This window comes from Budorcas taxicolor, chromosome 2 (genome assembly GCF_023091745.1).
Source record: "Budorcas taxicolor isolate Tak-1 chromosome 2, Takin1.1, whole genome shotgun sequence".
NCBI lineage: Eukaryota > Metazoa > Chordata > Mammalia > Artiodactyla > Bovidae > Budorcas > Budorcas taxicolor.
Window position 1 is genome coordinate 171,416,837 of NC_068911.1, and position 18,775 is coordinate 171,435,611.

At 49.7% G+C, this 18,775-nt stretch overlaps 1 protein-coding gene across 1 annotated transcript; it reads left to right on the forward strand.

The window, feature by feature from the left end:
* The first annotated feature begins 877 nt into the window (after positions 1–877).
* TRIM63 (tripartite motif containing 63) lies at positions 878–15,284 on the forward strand. Its single transcript, XM_052654020.1, has 9 exons — positions 878–1,168; positions 2,278–2,450; positions 5,432–5,600; positions 6,598–6,693; positions 7,791–8,024; positions 9,119–9,141; positions 9,473–9,597; positions 13,580–13,654; positions 14,709–15,284. The coding sequence occupies exons 1-9, from the start codon at positions 1,010–1,012 to the stop codon at positions 14,717–14,719; spliced, it is 1,065 nt and encodes a 354-aa protein (XP_052509980.1). The 5' UTR covers positions 878–1,009; the 3' UTR covers positions 14,720–15,284.
* The last annotated feature ends 3,491 nt before the right edge of the window (positions 15,285–18,775 follow it).

An 18,775-nucleotide genomic window follows, 5' to 3' on the forward strand; every position in this document is an offset into this window, starting at 1 on the left:
GTCTGTCTCCCTTCCTAGCCTGTGAGTTTCTCAGGGCAGGGAAAAGGCTTACTCATTTATCTCTCACTTTGTTGCCTGATGTATAGATTGTCACTGTTGTTTAGTCGCTCAGTGTCTGATGAATGAATAAGATTTGTGGCTTTGCCACTTACTTCCCAGATTACTTTGAATAAGATCCTTTCCTTCTTAAACCTCAGTGTCAAAATCTATAAAATGAGGAAACAGACTCTGTACCAAGGGAAGGAACCCTTGTATTGAAATGGAATTAGGGACTTCCCTGGAGGTCCAGTGGTTAAGACTCTACACTTCCACTGCAAAGGGTGTGGGTTCGATTCCTGGTTGAGGAACTAAGATCCTACATGTGATCCAGAAAGAAAAAAAAAAGGAAAAAATATGGAATTAGCGGCCAAGGAATGGAGGGATGGGCTAGCCCTGGTTGGGGACATCTCAGGGTCTTTAGCAGCGTGCTGTGCTCGGGGGTAGGCCTTATCTGGGGAGTTGCCCAGGACTCCAGAGAAGGGGATGGATTTATTTAGGTCAGTAAGAGGGCACTGGCTGTTAACCCCACAAATCCCAGTGGCCCCCTCACTCCTTACCAGCCTGCTGTAGGAGGAGACTAATTTTTGGAGGAAACTCTGGGTACCAGTCCTGCCCCAAGCCTGCCCATGAACAAGCTGTTCTTGTTTACGACCCCCGTCCCAAGGGAACAGTGACTGCTCATCCTTACATGTGATCTGAGAGGGTTGGTCTTTCAGGCCTGGCGGAAACTCAAGCTTCGCCAGCCACTTGGCACCGGAATGTTCAGCTGGTCTCCTCCTGGGGCTCATGTGACCAGGGCCCAGCTATAAATATCAGAGGGGCCTCAGACCAAGGCAGAATTTAGGCGCCAGGAGAGGAAGGCAAAGAGGCTCCAGGTGGGTATTCTGTGACAAAGACCCCCAAGTCTGCTCAGAGCAAGGCAGGTGAAGGAGGCAGCCAGGTGGGTCCCCACATCTGTCCCCAGGACAACATGGATTATAAGTCGAGCCTGATCCAGGATGGAAACCCCATGGAGAACCTGGAGAAGCAGCTGATCTGCCCCATCTGCCTGGAGATGTTTACCAAGCCGGTGGTCATCTTGCCGTGCCAGCACAACCTCTGCCGGAAGTGTGCCAACGACATCTTCCAGGTCAGTGCTGGGCCTGGCGTAGAACTGGGGCTCCATGCAGCTACTTAGTCTTCCTGTGATGAAAGCTAAAAGAAAACTTCTCTCTTAGCCCAGAACCCTTCCAAAATGGACTTGTTTTCTCCCCCCTCACAGTGAACCCCTGCCGAAGTCTCTGGAAGGGGTCGATGGGGCTGGGGAGGCGGCTCTGGCTGACCCATTCCTTCTCCATGACGCACTTGTCCCCTCCCCACCCTGCCTGCAGCTACCCCACCCTGTCCTGAGCACCACAGTTGACTCTCCAATCAGGAGTCTGCTCAAGTGATAAGTGGGAGAGGCAGGCAGAAAGGAGAGAGAAACCAGACCCCAGGGGCTGGAGCCAGCTCCGCGGTGGCAGGGGGCCCAGATCTTTAGGAGGAGGGTGGCTGAGAGGCACTGGACAGTAGAGGCATCTTCCCCTTGAAACTGTTTCCTATAACGGGGAGCAGGAGGGGCTTCATCTCCTTAAGAAAAGAATGGGAGTGGGTGTCCATCCTGGCTGAGAGACAGGCCTCAAATTTCCCCAGAAGCACTTTACAGAATGGTCTCTATTTTTTCTTTAAAGTAGCAACTCTAGGGGCTGGCTCTAATTACATGCCCATTTCATGAATGGACAAACTGAGGCTTGGTGAGAAAAGGTTGCTCACCCAAAGTCATTCCGAGAATTACTCTGCCTTGAGCCTCGGTCTGCTGACCTCCAAACCTGTTGATTCCTTAGTTGCTTCTCAGGTACTCCCTGTGTAAGTGGGCTGCCTCTCTCATATTACGAAAGAAAGTGACGTTGCTCAGTTATGACTAACTCTGCAACCCCATGGACGGTAGCCTGCCAGGCTCCTCCATCCATGGGATTCTCCAGGCAGGAGTACTGGAGTGTGTTGCCATTTCCTTCTCCAGGGGATCTTCCCAACCCAGAGATAGAACCCCGGTCTCCGGCGCTACAGGCAGGCTGTTTACCGGTCTGAGCCGAGGGAAGCTTTAAGTCATGTGGTTTGATGAGAATGGTGGTGGTAATCAATGGGGAAGACAGTCGGAGCTCAGAAAGGGAAGGAGCTGAGGGGGAGCCCCGGCCTCACCTCCACCCCTGTCGCCAGTAGGCTGCCAATCCCTACTGGACCGGCCGGGTTGGCTCCGCGGCCATGTCTGGAGGCCGTTTCCGCTGCCCCTCCTGCCGCCACGAGGTGATCATGGACCGCCACGGAGTGTACGGCCTGCAGCGGAATCTGCTGGTGGAGAACATCATTGACATCTACAAACAGGAGTGCTCCAGGTCAGTGCTCCCTCCACGGGGAGGCCGTCCCCGTGCCCCGGCCCACCCTGGGAGTCCAGCGCTTCCGGGCCCCATCCTCCTTCACCTGCTCTGGATCCAGTCCCCTAGCTGGAAGAGATATGCCAGTTAGTCCAGACAGCTGTCTCCCTTAGGCATGAACAGAGGCTCAACTTATCCCCCAGCCCTGGCTCTCGGTGTCATCCAGTGAGTGGCAGGGGACCCAGACATTAGGCTGTCCTCCTAGGAGATACTGAGACCAAAATCAGGGGACAGATGAGATGTGAGAGGGAGAGTGAGGGAGAGGGAGCCACTGGGGCCAGATAAGGGGCCCTGATGAGCAGAGAAAGCGCTCAGTGAGAACAAAGCCAGTTTCTCTATAATGATAACAGCAGTGCCAAACACCAGGAATGCTTCCTGCTGCTGCTTCACAGCAGTTCTATGCATTAGCATGGCTTTCATCATCCCTGTTTCATGGAGGAGGAAGCTGGGGCTCAAAGAGGTAAATCACTTACCCAGAGTTTCGCAGCTGAGAAGGAGAATTGCTGGGACCCAGCACAACCCATCTTGCTCCAGCTCTCCCTGATTGTGAAATAGCCACTCATTCTTGGGCAGAATGTGTGCCTGGTGGAGGTTGTGCCGTGTTGGGGAGAGATAAAGCTACCAAGGAGATCTTTACTGATCAGCACGTCCTGACAAGAGGCTGCTGCCCTCATGGCCCTTGCGGTCCCACACCCTCACCAAATACGTGCTTGCAGGCAGTGTCCTGTGCCCCCCAAAGCCGACAGACTAGTCCTTGTCTGAGAAAGCTCCAACCAGGGAACTGTGTCCGCTACTCTGACTCTGCTACTCACGCACTGTAGGGTCTTGGGTGAGTCTCTGGGCCTCTATTTCCTCTGTCTCCAGAAATGGACAGTAAGAGTTGCTATAATGACTATCAAATAGGATGTTGATGGGAAGTGTTCAAGACGGCAAGTATTTATTGAGCATCCACTGTGTGCGGCGCTGCACTAAGCATTTCCATGCATTATCCCCATTTTAATTCTCACAGTAATCCTTTAAGCCATTTTTACCCTCATTTTCTGATGAGAAAACGGAGACTCAGAGGTCTGTCCGAGGCCACTCAGCTAGCAAGTGGTGAAGCTGAGAGGGAGCCTGTCTGCCTGACTCCGTGGTGAACATTCTTAACTGCTACTGCCTCTCATGTTGCCGGAGTTCAACACTACAAAAATGCGATTATGTTGTTGATCATGATCATAATAAAATCAACATTGCACCAAAATAAGAGTCAACCTAGGAAGAGGAAGTTGTGTTTGAACCCTCCCAGGCCTTTCCCCAGAACTGAATGATGGTGATAGTTATTGAGGTTCTCCTCCATGCCAGGCACTGCACATTCATCGCAGAGAACTCCTGCCGTGATCTCGGTAGCTTGGGGGTGAAACCAGGGCTCAGAGAGGTGAAATCACTTGTCCAAGGTCACCATGAGTAAGCGGCAGAACAGTGTGGACTTGAACCCTGGCGCTGGCGCCGGGGGTTGGGAGGATGGGCATCTGGGATGACGGGGGACACAGCACCAGACCGCAGGATCGTGCCTCAGCTCTGCACCTGCTCTCACCCCAGGGCCCCCTTCCCAGAGGGCAGAGACAGGTGGCAAAGGAAGAGCCCTGCCAGCATGGGGGACCCTGGGAAGACAAGTCTGGAAAGGAGCTTATTTAAGATCTTGAGGGGACAGTAATGCCCTGGGTGTGATCAGTCATGCAGGGCTGTTTGGAGATGAGGCACTGACATGATGGGGGATAGTCACCATTTATGACCTGCCTGCCATCGCTCAGTGGTAAAGAATCTGCTTGTCAATGCAGGAGACACAGGAGATGTGGGTTCAGTCCCTGGGTTGGAAAGATCTCCTGGAGAAGGAAATGGCAACCCATTCTGGTATTCTTGACTGGAGCAATCCACGGACAGCGGAGCCTGGTGGGCTACAGTCCATGGGGTCGCAAGAGTCAGACAGGACTAAGTGACTGAGCCTGCACACACACTGCTGTGTAAGGGGCTGGGAAATCAGAGATGACGTAGACGCACTGTTGACTCTAAATGAGTGTAGAGTTAGCCGGGGCCGTAAAACCTAGACTCAAAAAATTGAATCTCAGGGAGGAAGTGACCATGAGAGAACCCGAGGCCCTAAGAGGAGAGAGACAAAGGGAGAAAGTCATCCTAAGAGTGTGTGTTTGGGAAGAAAGAGAAAGAAGCAACTCTAGATCCTGGAAAGACTCTCAGGTTGGAAATTCAGGCTTGTGCTGGGCCATTGGATGGCCCTGGGCTGCCTCTGCTTTCACTGAGTGACTTGGGGCACACATACCACCTCCTTCTCAGAGCCTTGGTACACCTTCATGGCATGCTTACTGATGTATTCTTCCCACCCTATTTAATCACCACCTTCTCCATGTCAGGTACTGTACACTGCAGATTTAGGGCTGAAGACTACAGGCAAGTTTCCCTGCTTTGACGGAGATTACAGTCTGGTGGATTAAATATAGAATTCGGTGAGGCCATGAATATAAATTGCTTTGTTGGAAGCCCAACCTGCTGTAACCAAGAGCCTGGGGACTATAATTAGAACAAATGAACCTTAGCCTCCCCTGCCCTGACTTGCTGGGCGACCTTGGGCAAGTCCATTCACCTTTCTGGGACCCAGTTTCCTCTTTTCCAGAACGTCTCAAATTGACTCTGGGATCCTACAACTTTTTCCAGGTCCTGCACTAGCCAGGCCTGGGCCAACTCCATCACTGGAGTTTGAATCCTAGTCTTGGTGTCATTGGCTTACCTGGTTCCAGGCCCTCAAAGAATGAAAAGAAAAGGATTCAGGACAGACAACCTCTGAGAGCTCGGGCTGTAGATATGGAGTGGGGTGAGGGGCTCCTGGGGCTGCAGGGGAAGACAGGGATTTGAGACCCCACCTCGTGACTGATGACTCTTCTCCACTTCAGCCGGCCACTGCAGAAGGGCAGCCACCCCATGTGCAAGGAGCATGAAGATGAGAAAATCAACATCTATTGCCTCACGTGTGAGGTGCCCACGTGCTCCATGTGCAAGGTGTTCGGAGCCCACAAGGCCTGCGAGGTGGCCCCCCTGCAGAGTGTCTTCCAGGGACAGAAGGTACTGGCCTGAGTGACTCCCACCCCAAGCCCAAGCCTGCGGGACAGATGATTCAGGATGCGGACTTGATCCCCATAGATCTGCTGAGCCGGCCTTTCAGGAATAGTCCCCCTGGAGGGACGTCCTGGGCCGCAGGGAGAACTGCCCTTGCCTTCCTTGGGGAGATGGCTGAGCTCATGGGTTATACTTAGGGCCGCCTGAGGGCACCTGGGTGCGGCCCCAAGGGAGAGACCAGATCCCAGGGCCAGGTCACCCGGGTCCTCTCAGGCCATGACTTCTATAATCCAGTGTGGTTTGGGCCCCTGATGCCTCTTCCTGTGCTGGCCCCCGCTCTCCAGATCCCCCTGCAGCAAGAGGCAGCCTTCTCCCTGGGTCCCTGGGCCTGTGAGAGCCCCACCACCCTGTACATACAATAAGCTGTGGCTTCCAAGGTGACTCAGTGGTAAAGAATTCACCTACCAATCCATGAGACACAGATTCAATCCCTGGGCTGGGAAGATCTCCTGGAGAAGGGAATGGCAACCCACTCCAGTATTCTTGCCTGGGAAATCCCATGGACAGAGGAGTCTGATGGGTTACAGTCCCTAGGATCGCAAAAGAGTCAGACATGACTTAGTGGCTAAGCAACAACAATAACCCTTTTCTTTACTCTTTCCTCCCCTCCTTCCTCTCTTCCCTTGATCTTCTCCTCTAGAATTCTCCAACCTATTTTTTTTTTTCTGGATCCTTTCATTCCCAGAAACAAGCCCCTCCTTGGCCAGCACATTGCTGTGCATTTGGGGCAGCTCACGTCCCCTCTCTGTGCCTCCACTGTGATATGGGGGATGCAGTGTCTCTCTGGTGTTCTCTGCTCTGGACCTGAGCTGCGCCCCAGAAAGAGGCTCTTTCTAGCAGAGAGGGGAGTGAGGGTGCTGTGTTGCTGCCACTCCCATGAGGGTGGGCCCTGAGACTATTTTTGTCTCTCCTCTCCTGTTCCCCCACCGTCCCTCCCATCCAGACTGAGCTGAGTAACTGTATCTCCATGCTGGTGGCAGGGAACGACCGTGTGCAGACCATCATCACTCAGCTGGAGGACTCCTGTCGAGTGACCAAGGTGAGAGGGAGCATAGCTGGGCCTGGGCCTGGAGTGTTCACACAGGGATGGTTGGGGAGGGAATGACTAATCCATTTATCCATTCACTCACAAAAGCTTCTTGAGGACAGCTGGATACCAGGCTCTGCCAAAGATGCTGAGGATGGGGTGGCGAGGAAGACAGACCAGGTCCCTGACTTCAGGCAGTGTCCCCTTCAATCATTCCCAGCATTTATTCAGGGAACTGGTAGTTCTTAGAGCATTGTTCTCCAGTGTGCTGTACACTAAAGCTTCTCAGACTTTAATGGGAAACTTGAAATCACCCTGAGATTTTGTTAGAATTCAAGTTCTGATTCAGTAGGTCTAGAAGGAGGCATGAGATTGTGCTTTTCTAACAAGCTCCCAGGATTTGCCCAAGTTGCTTGTCCATGGACCACACTCTGAGGAGCAAGACTGTAGAGGCAGAGGACCCTTTTCTATTCCTGCAAAAGCATCCATGATTTTTCATATCCCCTTGAGGTGGGGACCTGGGAATGACATGGGGGGTTGGGAGTGATCAGTGTATTTCTGATGGATAGAGTTGTGTGAGTAATAGGTTCAAAGAAGGAAGAAGGATGTTATTATCCACGAGGGGCCCCCAGTCTAATGAGATGCTACTATTATACCCAGTTTACAGGTAAGAAAACTAAAATGTAGCGTCAGTGTTGGACAGCAGGAAGCCTCAATGTGGATACCATTGCCAGGGGTTGGTGGGGGGCTGCTTCTCCACTTCTCTGGGGACCAAATGATGTAGAATTTTCCAAATCGGGTCTTGGTCCTAAAGTGGAGAAAGAGTGTGACTGGGGGGCATACAGGAGGCCCATATATGTCATCCCGCCTGACCCTAGAGTCTCCACTTTCGAGGAAAAGTGTAGCTTTCTCTACGACGCCAGCCTCTAGCAAACCCTAGCAAATGCTTTCTTCCGGCTAAGGCTTTGTTTCGCGTTCTGCAAAATGGGGGTGTGGTAAATCCCTCCCAGCTCTAGACTCTTCGTTCCTAGCACACCCATCCCAGGAAGGAAGGGTAGGGGATAGGAAGGAGAACCTGCAGGACGTGACTCGGAGATCTCTGTCCCCAGGAGAACAGTCACCAGGTGAAAGAGGAACTGAGCCAGAAGTTTGACGTGCTGTACGCCATCCTGGACGAGAAGAAGAGCGAGCTGCTGCAGCGGATCACGCGCGAGCAGGAGGAGAAGCTCGGCTTCCTCGAGGCCCTCATCCAGCAGTACCGGGAGCAACTGGACAAGTCCACCAAGCTGGTGGAGACGGCCATCCAGTCTCTGGACGAGCCTGGTGGCGCCATCTTCCTCTCGGTGAGCAGTCCTGGGAGGGGGTGGGCCCTTCAACTCAGCAGCTCCAAGGGGCAAGTTGGGCTCCATCTCTGATCACCAAAGGCTATGCCTTTGGGGAAGTTATTTCAAGCTCATTCATATTTAAAGACTCAGTTTCCTCATCTGTATATGCTGTGCTGTGCTTAGTCGCTCAGTTGTGTCCAGCTCTTTGTGACTCCATGGACTGTAGCCGCCAGGCTCTTCTGTCCATGTGGATTCTCCAGGCAAGAACACTGGAGTGGATTGCCATGCCCTCCTCCAAGGGATTTTCACAACCCAGGCCTCCTGCTTTGCAGGTGGATTCTTTACTATCTGAGCCACCAGGGAAGTCCAAGAATACTGGAGTGGGTAGCCTATCCTTTCTCCAGGGGAACTTCCCCACCCAGGAATCGAACCGGGGTCTCCTGCATTGTAGGCAGATTCTTTACCAGCTGAGCTACCCAGGAAGCCCCTATCTGCATAGTGAGCATGTAACAATTTCTCCCTCCCTTCCTCTCAACTGATTTTCTGAGGATCAAATAAAAGGATGCTTGTGAAATGGCTTTGCAAGCTGCAAAATACAGTGCCCATGTGGAGACTATTAACTGAGCACCTGGCGTAGGCCAGTTGCTGAGATGGAGAGACAGATGAAAGAGACAGCCCTACCCTAGAAGAGCTTGTTGGGGGAAACATGAAGGGATCAGCTGTAAGATTTTGTAAGGAAGAAGTAAGTTCGATGAAAATTTCCTAAGCACATACTGTGGGCCAGGCTTTGTGTTAGACATCGGGTATAAAAAGGTGATTAGAATATGATTCTTATCTTGGGGATTTCCATGTTTAAGAGTGCTTAGATGAATACTCCTAGAATCCAAGCTTCCTGCCACAACGGGAGGGTCCTAGGATAATGACCAAGGCCTGCGCAGACCATGGACAGAGGGAAAATCCACGTTGTTTGGCTGAAGCCGATGAACAGGTCAAAGCTGGGCAAGGGTATGGCACCAAGTGTGCATCCGCAGTGCCTGGTCACCGGTTTTGCTGATTTCCTGGGGCTCCCCTTTCTGCAGTTCTAACCCTTTGCTCTTTCTCTCCCCCAACAGAGTGCCAAGCAGCTCATCAGAAGGTCAGTGTCTCCCCAGGGCTATGAGTCAAGGCCCCAGTTCCCCTCAGGGCCTCTGACATGTTCAGAAGGCCTCCTCCTTTGCATTAGTTCTGCTGGGAGGGGCTACCCCCGGGCTACCTTTCCTAGCCTTTGCATCCCTGCTGTCTTAGACATCTATTCTGCTTGTGACCCAAGGGAAAATACTCCACCCTCCAGGGAAGCCTCTGGGTGCAAGGCCTGGGTGTGGACACAAGCATGTGCCCTGGTGTAAGTTGGAGCTAACACGCCTCCTTCCTTCTCTGGAACCAGAGATCTCACTGTGCCCCTCCCCCCTTTTCTCTCTGCCCCACAGCATCGTGGAAGCTTCCAAGGGTTGCCAGCTGGGGAAGATAGAGCAGGGCTTTGAAAACATGGACTACTTTACTTTGGACTTGGAGCACGTAGCTGACACCCTGAGGACCATCGACTTTGGGACAGGTAAGGGATTATTTCCCCTGGAAGTCAGCTTCCCTCCCACTGAGCCCCACATGGAGGCAGATACACTGCCCAACATACCCAGATATCCATCAAACCTGTACAGTCGACATCCGGATGAGCCCAGCTCAATAAACTGTGTATGGATCTGCTATAGGGAGGAACTTGGGGTGATAGAAACAGCAAGGCAATTTGGAATCAGGCAGTTCAGTTCAGTTCAGTCACTCAGTCGTGTCTGACTCTTTGCAGCCCCATGGACGGCAGCACATTAGTCTTCCCTGACCATTGCCAAATCCCGGAGCTTGCTCAAACTCACATCCATCAAGCTGGTGATGCCATCCAACCATTTCATCCTCTGTCGTCCCCTTCTCCTCCTGCCTTCAGTCTTTCCCAGCACCAGGGTCTTTTCCAGTGAGTCAATTCTTTGCATCAGGTGTCCAAAGTATTGGAGTTTCAGCTTCAGCATCAGTCCTTCCAATGAATCTTCAGGACTGATTTCCTTTAGGATTGCTGGTTGGATCTCCTTGCTGTCCAAGGGACTCTCAAGAGTCTTCTCCAACACCACAGTTCAAAAGCATCAATTTTTCGGCACTCAGCCTTCTTTTGGTCCAACTCTCACATTCATACATGACTACTAGAAAAACCATAGCTTTTAGGCAGACCCTCTGTTGGTAAAGTAATGTCTCTGCTTTTAAACATGCTGTCTAGGTTTGTCATAGCTTTTCTTCCAAAGAGCAAGCGTCTTTTAACTTCATAAAATCAGGCAGACCTAAGATCAAATCTGGTTCTGCTACTTCTATTTTTTTTTTTTTTTTGGCTTCCCTGGATCTTCGTTGCTGTGTGCGGGCTTTCTCTAGTTGTAGTGAATGGACTTTTCTTGTTTTGGAGCACAGGCTTAGTTACGCTCCTGCAGGCGGACTCTTTCCAGACCAGGAATGGAACCAGTGTTCATGCGTTGGCAGGCGGATTCTTAACCACGGAACCACCCAGTTCTGCCATTTCTTATCTTGCGTGGCATTTTGATGGTTCCCTCCACCTCTCTGAGCTTCATTTCCTCACTTTAAACTTAGGTTACAAATGGGCCTACTGATAATGACCACCGAATGATGCTGGGCAACAGATAAGACATTGATTCAGAGGCCTCTGTAGGGTACTAGACATATACTAGTTATTGCCTAAATCTAGTCTGAGCTTCAGCTTCCTATGCTGTAAACTTGGATGCTCAGGCACCTTAATTTATCTATATTCTGTCCTTGCTTCTGTCTGTGATTGCTTTTCCACAGCATACCTATAATAATTTTAACAATATAGCCATACAATAATAAAGGAAAAATAATAAGAAGCATGAGGAACCAGATGGAGAACAAAGATGTTGATAGTTCACTCAAGGTTTCACAGTTGAAAGGTAGCTAGTTAGCAACAAAGAGAGGGAGGGCAGATCCAGTTCTGCTGAATGTTGCCTTTGTGTGAGAAGTGGTGCTCCAGTGGTCTGCTGAGAGTAAGAAAGAGGGGTAGGGTCGTGTAGGGGCGGGGAAGAGCTGTGAATGGGCTTGCAAGAGAAAGAAAAGCTTCTTGACACCTCCTGCGTCTGCTCGCCTGCAAGCTTTCAGAATCCGGAGTGTTAAATCCATTCTCAGAAGCCCAAATATACTCTATTCTTGGGTAAGGACGACATACATCCCAAAGCTGAGGTGTCAATGAAAGTGTTAGTCGCTCAGTTGTGTCCAACTCTTTGTGACCCCATGGACTGTAGCCCACCAGGTTCCTCCGTCCAAGGGATTCTCCAGGCAAGAATACTGGAGTGGGTTGTCATTTCCTTCTCCAGGGGATCTTCCCGACCCGGGGATCGAACCTGGGTCTCTGGCATCGCAGACAGACTCTCTACTGTCTGAGCCACCAGGGAAGTTGCCAGTCACCAGGGAGGTGTCAATGGACTTGGGTAAATCCATGGCTGTAGATCATCTGGGCTTCCCACATGGTATTAGTGGTAAAGAACTCGGCTGCTGGCCGGTTCCATCCCTGGTTGGGAACCTGGTTCCATCCCTGGTTGGGTTCTTCATGGGTTGGGAAGATCCCCTGAAGTCATCCTCCCTAAACTAAGATATTCAAGAGTGGATCATCCTATGTGAGCAGTCTGACACTGTGAATACCCGCACTGCCTTCAGTAACCTCCGTGAGCCTTTCTGTGTTCTCACGGGTAAATGGGGAGAGCACCCATGGCTACCATTCATTGAGAACTTTCTGTGTCCTGGCCACTGAGCCCTGAACATGAATTCTTCTGTTTAATACAACAGCTTTAAGAGGTAGTTCTTTTGTAGTCAAGGCAATAACACCCAGGAAAGGTGGGAGAATGGATCCATGACCACGTACGACTGAGTCCGTTTGCTGTCCACCTGAAACCATCACAGTGTTGTTAATCGGCTATACTCCAATATAAAATAAAAAAATAAAACCAAGGAAAGGTGAGTGACTTGCAGAGCCCACAAGGGCAGTAAGTGCAGGTTCCACCGAAGGTCATCTGGGGATTGTATGAGGCAATGCGTGTACAGTCCTTGAGCACTTGGCACATAGTAAATTCTTAGCGAATGCTGCTATAAGTAGTTAATTGTAATAATGGTTTAAACCACCACACACACACACAAAATTCCTCGGGTTATGCACAGATCCCAGTTGTCAGTTTGGAGGAATTAACTCTTTCAAGCCCTTCTCCAGATACTCTTGACAAATACTCTGAGTCTGTACTGACCCCTTCAGGGCACCCAAAGGCTCAAAGAAGGGGCTTGAGAGAGGGGGTGGGGAAGGGGCCTGTCCCCTGTGAGTAGAGCTTGAAGGTGAGACCCCAGGACGGGAAAGTGAGCACAGAGCTTGTACCATAGTCACCATCTGGGGCTCAGTTTCAGGCAACTAACGAGCAGATGGCCCCTGAAGGGCTCCCCACCCTGTATCCATGGCCCTGTAGGCTAAGGAATGCGGGAAAACTGGACAAGGAGTGTGAAGCAAGCAAATTTCAAAGACTGAGCAAATTCCTTCAGGATAAGGACTCTGATTCCTGGGGACCAAGGCATTTCCCTGCAGCTCCCAGGGAATGACGCTCTGTGTGCAGAGGCAGACAGTCTGGGGGTGCATTCCTGGGGTCTCCTCTGGCCACAGTCAGACCAGGGAAGAGATGCTGCTGCTCCCAGAACAAAGGGGGTCTTGAGCCTCCCTGCCTTGGAGCCTGCTGGAGGAGGGAGGACCAAGCCCATCACCTCCTGGGCCCCTGAGGTCACCACATGGCCCTTTGATCCTGACTAGACAGTGAAAGATTTTATTTTGGGGGGCTCCAAAATCACTGCAGATAGTGACTGCAGCCATGAAATTAAAAGATGCTTGCAACTTGGAAGAAAAGCTATGACCAACATAGACAGCATATTAAAAAGCAGAGACATTACTTTGCCGACAAAGGTCTGTCTAGTTAAAGCTGTGGTTTTTCCAGTGGTCATGTATGGATGTGAGAGTTGGACTATAGAGAAAGCTGAGTGGCAAAGAATTGATGCTTTTGAACTGTGGTGTTGGAGAAAACTCTTGAGAGTCCCTTGGACAGCAAGGAGATCCAACCAGTCCATCCTAAAGGAAATCAGTCCTGAATATTCATTGGAAGGACTGATGCTGAAGCTGAAACCAATACTTTGGCCAGCTGGTGCAAAGAACTGACTCACTGGAAAAGACCCTGATGCTGGGAAAGATTGGAGGCAGGAGGAGAAGGGGACGACAGAAGAGGAGATGGTTGGATGGCATCACCGACTCAATGGACATGAGTTTGAGCAAGCTCCGGGAGTTGCTGATGGACAGGGAAGCCTGGTGTGCTGCAGTCCACGGGGTCGCAAAGAGTCAGACACGACTGAGCGACTGAACTGAACTGGGTGCCTCCAGCCTGGATCTCCTTTGAACTTCTCCTCTGAGACACCAGCCCCACCCTAAGGCAATTGTTCTTCGTCACACACAGATGAGGAAGAGGAGGAGTTCATTGAAGAAGAAGAAGATCATGAAGAGGAAGAGTCCACAGAAGGGAAGGAAGAAGGTGAGATACCCATCTACCTCCACTTTTTCATTCATTCAGTGACAACTTGAGATCCCTGCTGAGTGACGCTGGGATGATGTTTCCGGTCCCCAGCAGGGGTTTTAAACCCTTTTAAAGAGTTTTTAAGGTAAAATTAAAAAGAGATTTGAAGGTAAAATTCCGTTCCCTTTTCTCTTAGAGAAGTCCCTCCAACTATTCATAATAAAGAGCCCTCACTTTACCTCTAAATGACCTTCCTAAATGGAAAGTGACACAGTACAACAGAAGTCAGAGAGGGCACTCAGGCTTGGCTCAAAACTCAAAATTTTAAAAATTAGTTGTCAGCATTTTAAAAATTAGTAGTCTTTTTTTAAAAGGAGCTTTTGTTTTTTACAAGCAGATTTCAGTAAAGAATTTGGATTTTCATCTTGTGAAAATTTGGAAAGAGCAAACAATCCTGGGGCTTCCCGGGTGGCTCAGTGGTAAAGAATCTGCCTGTAATGCAGGAGACATGGGTTCGATCCCTGGGTCGGGAAGATCCCTTGGAGAAGGAAATGACAACCCACTCCAGTATTCTTACCTGGATGATTCCATGGACAGCAGAGCCTGCTGAGCTATAGTCCATGAGGTCACAAAAGAGTTGGACATAACTGAGCAGCTAACACTTTCATTTTTCAGCCGTCTATAGTTTTTTGCATTGGATCTGCAATCCATAGCATTCAGGCAGCTAAATTCCATTTTGATTTTAAAAGGAAGAGGTCAGGCAGGAGTTAGTGATCACTCAGTCATGTCCGACCCTGCGACCCCATGGACTGAAGCCTACCAGGCTTCTCTGTCCGTGGGATTTTCCAGGCAAGAGTACTGGAGTGGGTTGCCATTTCCTTCTCCAGAGGATCTTCCCAACCCAGGATCAAAGCCAGGTCTCCCCCATTGTAGGCAGATGCTTTACTGTCTGAGCCACCAGGGAAGCCCAGGCAGGAATTGGGGTTTGATAATTTTCCCCCCGCAGCTTGGTAAGCCCTGCATCCTCCTGCGTTCCCGTCTCACCTTGTTTTTCTTTGTCTTTTTCTTTCAGGACACCAGTAAGGAGACGATGAGGGAGAGACCCTCTAGATGCAGAGAGACAGGGGAGGGTGGGGATGGGCCCAGCTGCCTTAGTGACAGGCCCAGGGTGGGAGGGGTCAGGGCCCCTGGAGGGGCAACGGGGAGGTGTGTCTTCTCTCTGCTCAGGGAGCAGGAACTAGGAGTAGGACCCCACCGCTGTGTCCAGCGTTGCGAACCAGAATTGGAAACGTGCTTGAAACAACCACACTGGATTCTTTTCTACGTTGGTGCAAAATGGAATATTTTGTACATTTTTTAAATGTGATTTTTGTATACTTGTATATGTATGCCCATTTGGTGCTTTTTGTAAAGGAACTTTTGTATGATAATGCCTGGTCATTGTGTGACTGGCGATTGTTATAAAGAAGGGAAGGAAGCCAGGTTGATACAGCTGCCCACTTCCTCTCCTTGGTGGGAGGACTTCGTAGCACTCACAGGTCCAGGAAAGGATAATGTACTGTATTTCAGTGTCTATACCCCACATAAGGGACGGTGACCGAGTCTGTGTTATATGTTGTTTTAATAAATGCACAGAGCTTTCTTCCAATTATTACTAAAAGAGCTGGGGTTTCATTCAGCCTTTTTGTTCAGTGAGGAGAGTTCAGGGCAGACGGACAGAAGGCCTGCTAGGAAGTGTAGGGCAGGAAAGAGACAGTAATGGCAAAAACCCAGGTTTCTATCCCACCAAACAAGTTGTCCTTCAAACTGGCATTTCCCAATGAGAGCTCCTTGGAAAACTGGCCCTGACAGGACCCGTCAGAAAAGATTTCATCTAATGCCTTGTTCTCTGGTTCTCTAGAAAACACAGCCTGAGGCAAAGAGTGAATAGTTGAGCTACCTTCCCAGGACAGCCAGAGTGAAGGGAAGTGGAAGCCAGGCAGGAAAGTGAAGTGAAGTGAAAGTCGCTCAGTCATGTCCAAGTCTTGGCGACCCCGTGGGCTACATATACAGTCCATGGAATTCTCCAGGCCAGAATACTGGAGTGGGTAGCCTTTCCCTATCCAGGGGATCTTCCCAACCCAGGGATTGAACCCAGGTCTCCCACACTGCAGGCAGATGCTTTACCAGCTGAGCCACTAGGGAGGAAAGCAAATATATATAAAGTATAACGTTACCCACAGCTTCACCAAGAGAGCTGGCTGCTTGCTCAAGCATGGGAGATGCTTCTAGCAGGGCAGAAAGAATAACGTGCCTTGAACAGTTCATCAGTAAGAAGAAGGGGGAGACTTGTCTCCTGGCTTCTTTCACCTCCCATCTCTTAGGATTGGAGTTTGCCTCCCAGAGCGTCAATGCCCTGAGTGTCCCTTGTGTCACTGACCCTTCGGGCAGCTGTGGGGGTTGCTCAGGGGCTGTCAGCTGACTCTGCAGGTGGTGAGAGGAGCCTCCAGATCTTGTGGGGTTGGGTGTAGTTTTTGTGCTGGTCTCAGCTTATTAATGACTAATGTGGTTAGACCGGCCCTTGTAATTCTTGTTAATTTCAAGATGCCTTTAAGTACTAAGCAACAGGAAAGTTTAAAAAATAAAGGTTTACTACTTACAAGATCTGGACGTTACATAGCATACCACACAGTGAATTCACAGGTGGAGAGAGGGAGGGATAAAGCGTGGGTCTGTCTTCTGCTATTGGGGTTGAGGGTGGGGGCCTAGAGTTTTGAAGGCTCACTCTTTATTGATGAATTTAAAACATAAGCGTGGGGTTTGATAGCGTGGGAAGAGAGAGAAAAAAAGCGAGTGACCCAAATTGTCAGTTAGCCAAATCAACTAAGATTGCGAAAACAGAGGAATCTCAGTGGGGAGAGGTGCCCAAGGTGTTTGCTAGACATAGGCCCCTTCAAGTGGTTGCCTCTTTTAAAATGGATGGCAATCAGAGCTTAAGTCAGGCACTCACTTTACAAAAAAGAAAATAAAACAAAATCTGACAAGGCTTATGGTTAGAAGGCTAGAGCCGCTGCTGCCCCCACCGTGGTGGTCACCACGGAGGCTCTGCTGGAGCCCAGACTTACTCCAGGGAAGGCCAAGCCAGCCACCTATGCTAGGGCATAGGATGATGACCATGGCTGAAGCAATATCAGGCTCTCCAGGAACAAGGGGCTGGGAGAGAGGTGAGGCTGAGTCAGTCTGATGGAGGTGCGTCAACTGGATTTGAGACCCTTAAGATTTAGGAATTTGAGGAACTCTGCAGAGTCCATCCCACCCTTTTTGACATTCAGAACTCAGTAGCAACTTAAGGGCTCTGTGCAGTCCTGCCATAAAGTTCATGGTGTTCGGAATACCACCTGATCTTTAAAGCTTTTATGTTTTAGGATGTTCCATCCTAAAGGAAATCAGTCCTGAATATTCATTGGAAGGACTGATGTTGAAGCTGAAACTCCAACACTTTGGCCACCTGATGCAACGAATTGACTCATTTGAAAAGACCCTGATGCTGGGCAAGACTGAGGGCAGGAGGAGAAGGGAAGGACGGAAGATGAGATGGTTGAATGGCATCACCGACTCGATGGACATTAGTTTGAGTAAACTCTGGGAGTTGGTGATGGACAGGGAGGTCTGGCATGCTGCAGTCCATGGGGTCGCAAAGAGTCGGACACGACTGAGCGACTGAACTGAACTGATCTGAATGTTTTTTGGCGGATTGAACATTGAACCCAGCATTTCCCAGCTTACTCATTCATGTGACATCCTCCATAACTAGCCCTTCTGAGTAATTCAACCTTATGAAAATGCTTTAAACCCTCACTGCTAAGTCACTTCAGTTGTGTCCGACTCTGTGTGACCCCATAGACAGCAGCCCACCAGGCTCCCCTGTCCCTGGGATTCTCCAGGCAAAAACACTGGAGTGGGTTGCCATTTCCTTCTCCAATGCATGAAAGTGAAAAGTGAAAGTGAAGCCGCTCAGTCATGTCCGATTCTTAGCAACCCCATGGACTACAGCCTACCAGGCTCCTCCATCCATGGGATTTTCCAGGCAAGAGTACTAGAGTGGGGTCCCATTGCCTTCTCCACCTCTGCCCATTTTCACTTCTGGAACTTTTTCCAAGGCTAACTTGATCCCTGTGAATTTCAGGGAATCAAATTTTGCTTTCATTTCCAGTCTTTTTTCAAGTTCTGAAGCAAGAACTAAAAAAAAAAAAGTGTTACATATTACATACAAAAGGGATTCCCTGGTGGTCCAGTGGCTAAGACTCTGCGTTTCCAATGCAGGGGACCATGGTTCAATCCCTGGTTGGGGAACTATATCCCACACTCTACTGAAGATCCCGTGTTCCACAGCTAAGACCTGGTGCTACCAAATAAATAAATAAAATATTTAACAACAACAAAAACCACACGCAAGTGCACAGAACTAATTTCAGAGTTATATAAACTATTATATACTGAAATCTGGTGCTGCTACTTAGCAGACCAGGAAAAAGAATATTGTATATTTAACTGAATCACTTTGCTACATGTCTGAAACACTGTAAATCAATTGCACTTCAATTAAAGAAAAAAATAGAATAAAAGAAAAAAGATTACCACCCCCTAGGGACTCTTTGTGTGTCTGCCTTTTCCTGCTTGGATGTAGCTACTACCCTTTTTTGACAACCCCACACTTTTTTTTCATCGTCCTAAAATATCCTCCTATAGAAGCCTGAAGGAATTTGAGGCCAGACAGAAGTTTTCTTCTCCTTGAAATCACAAAAATCAGTGTTACAACCAGTCCACATTCTACCTCCAGAGTTCCCCAGAGTTCTCACACATGATCTGTGAGATAAGTATATCTATCCATTACCTTGTCACTTATCAGAGGGAGGGAGGAGGGCAATCATGGCTCTGTAATCAGAAATGTGAATTCCAGGGAGATATCTGATATTGCAAACAAGGGAATCTCTAGTTACCACACAAAGGGCACTTGCAAACCGGAACACCCAAAGGTGGTATGAAGTCTTCCTGATCAACAAGTTTCTTTTAAGATCATGCTGCAAAGAAATCAGCTTCAAAGGGGTTACTCCATAAATCTTGAATACAGTTTTGGTGGCTGCATTAGAATCACCAGAG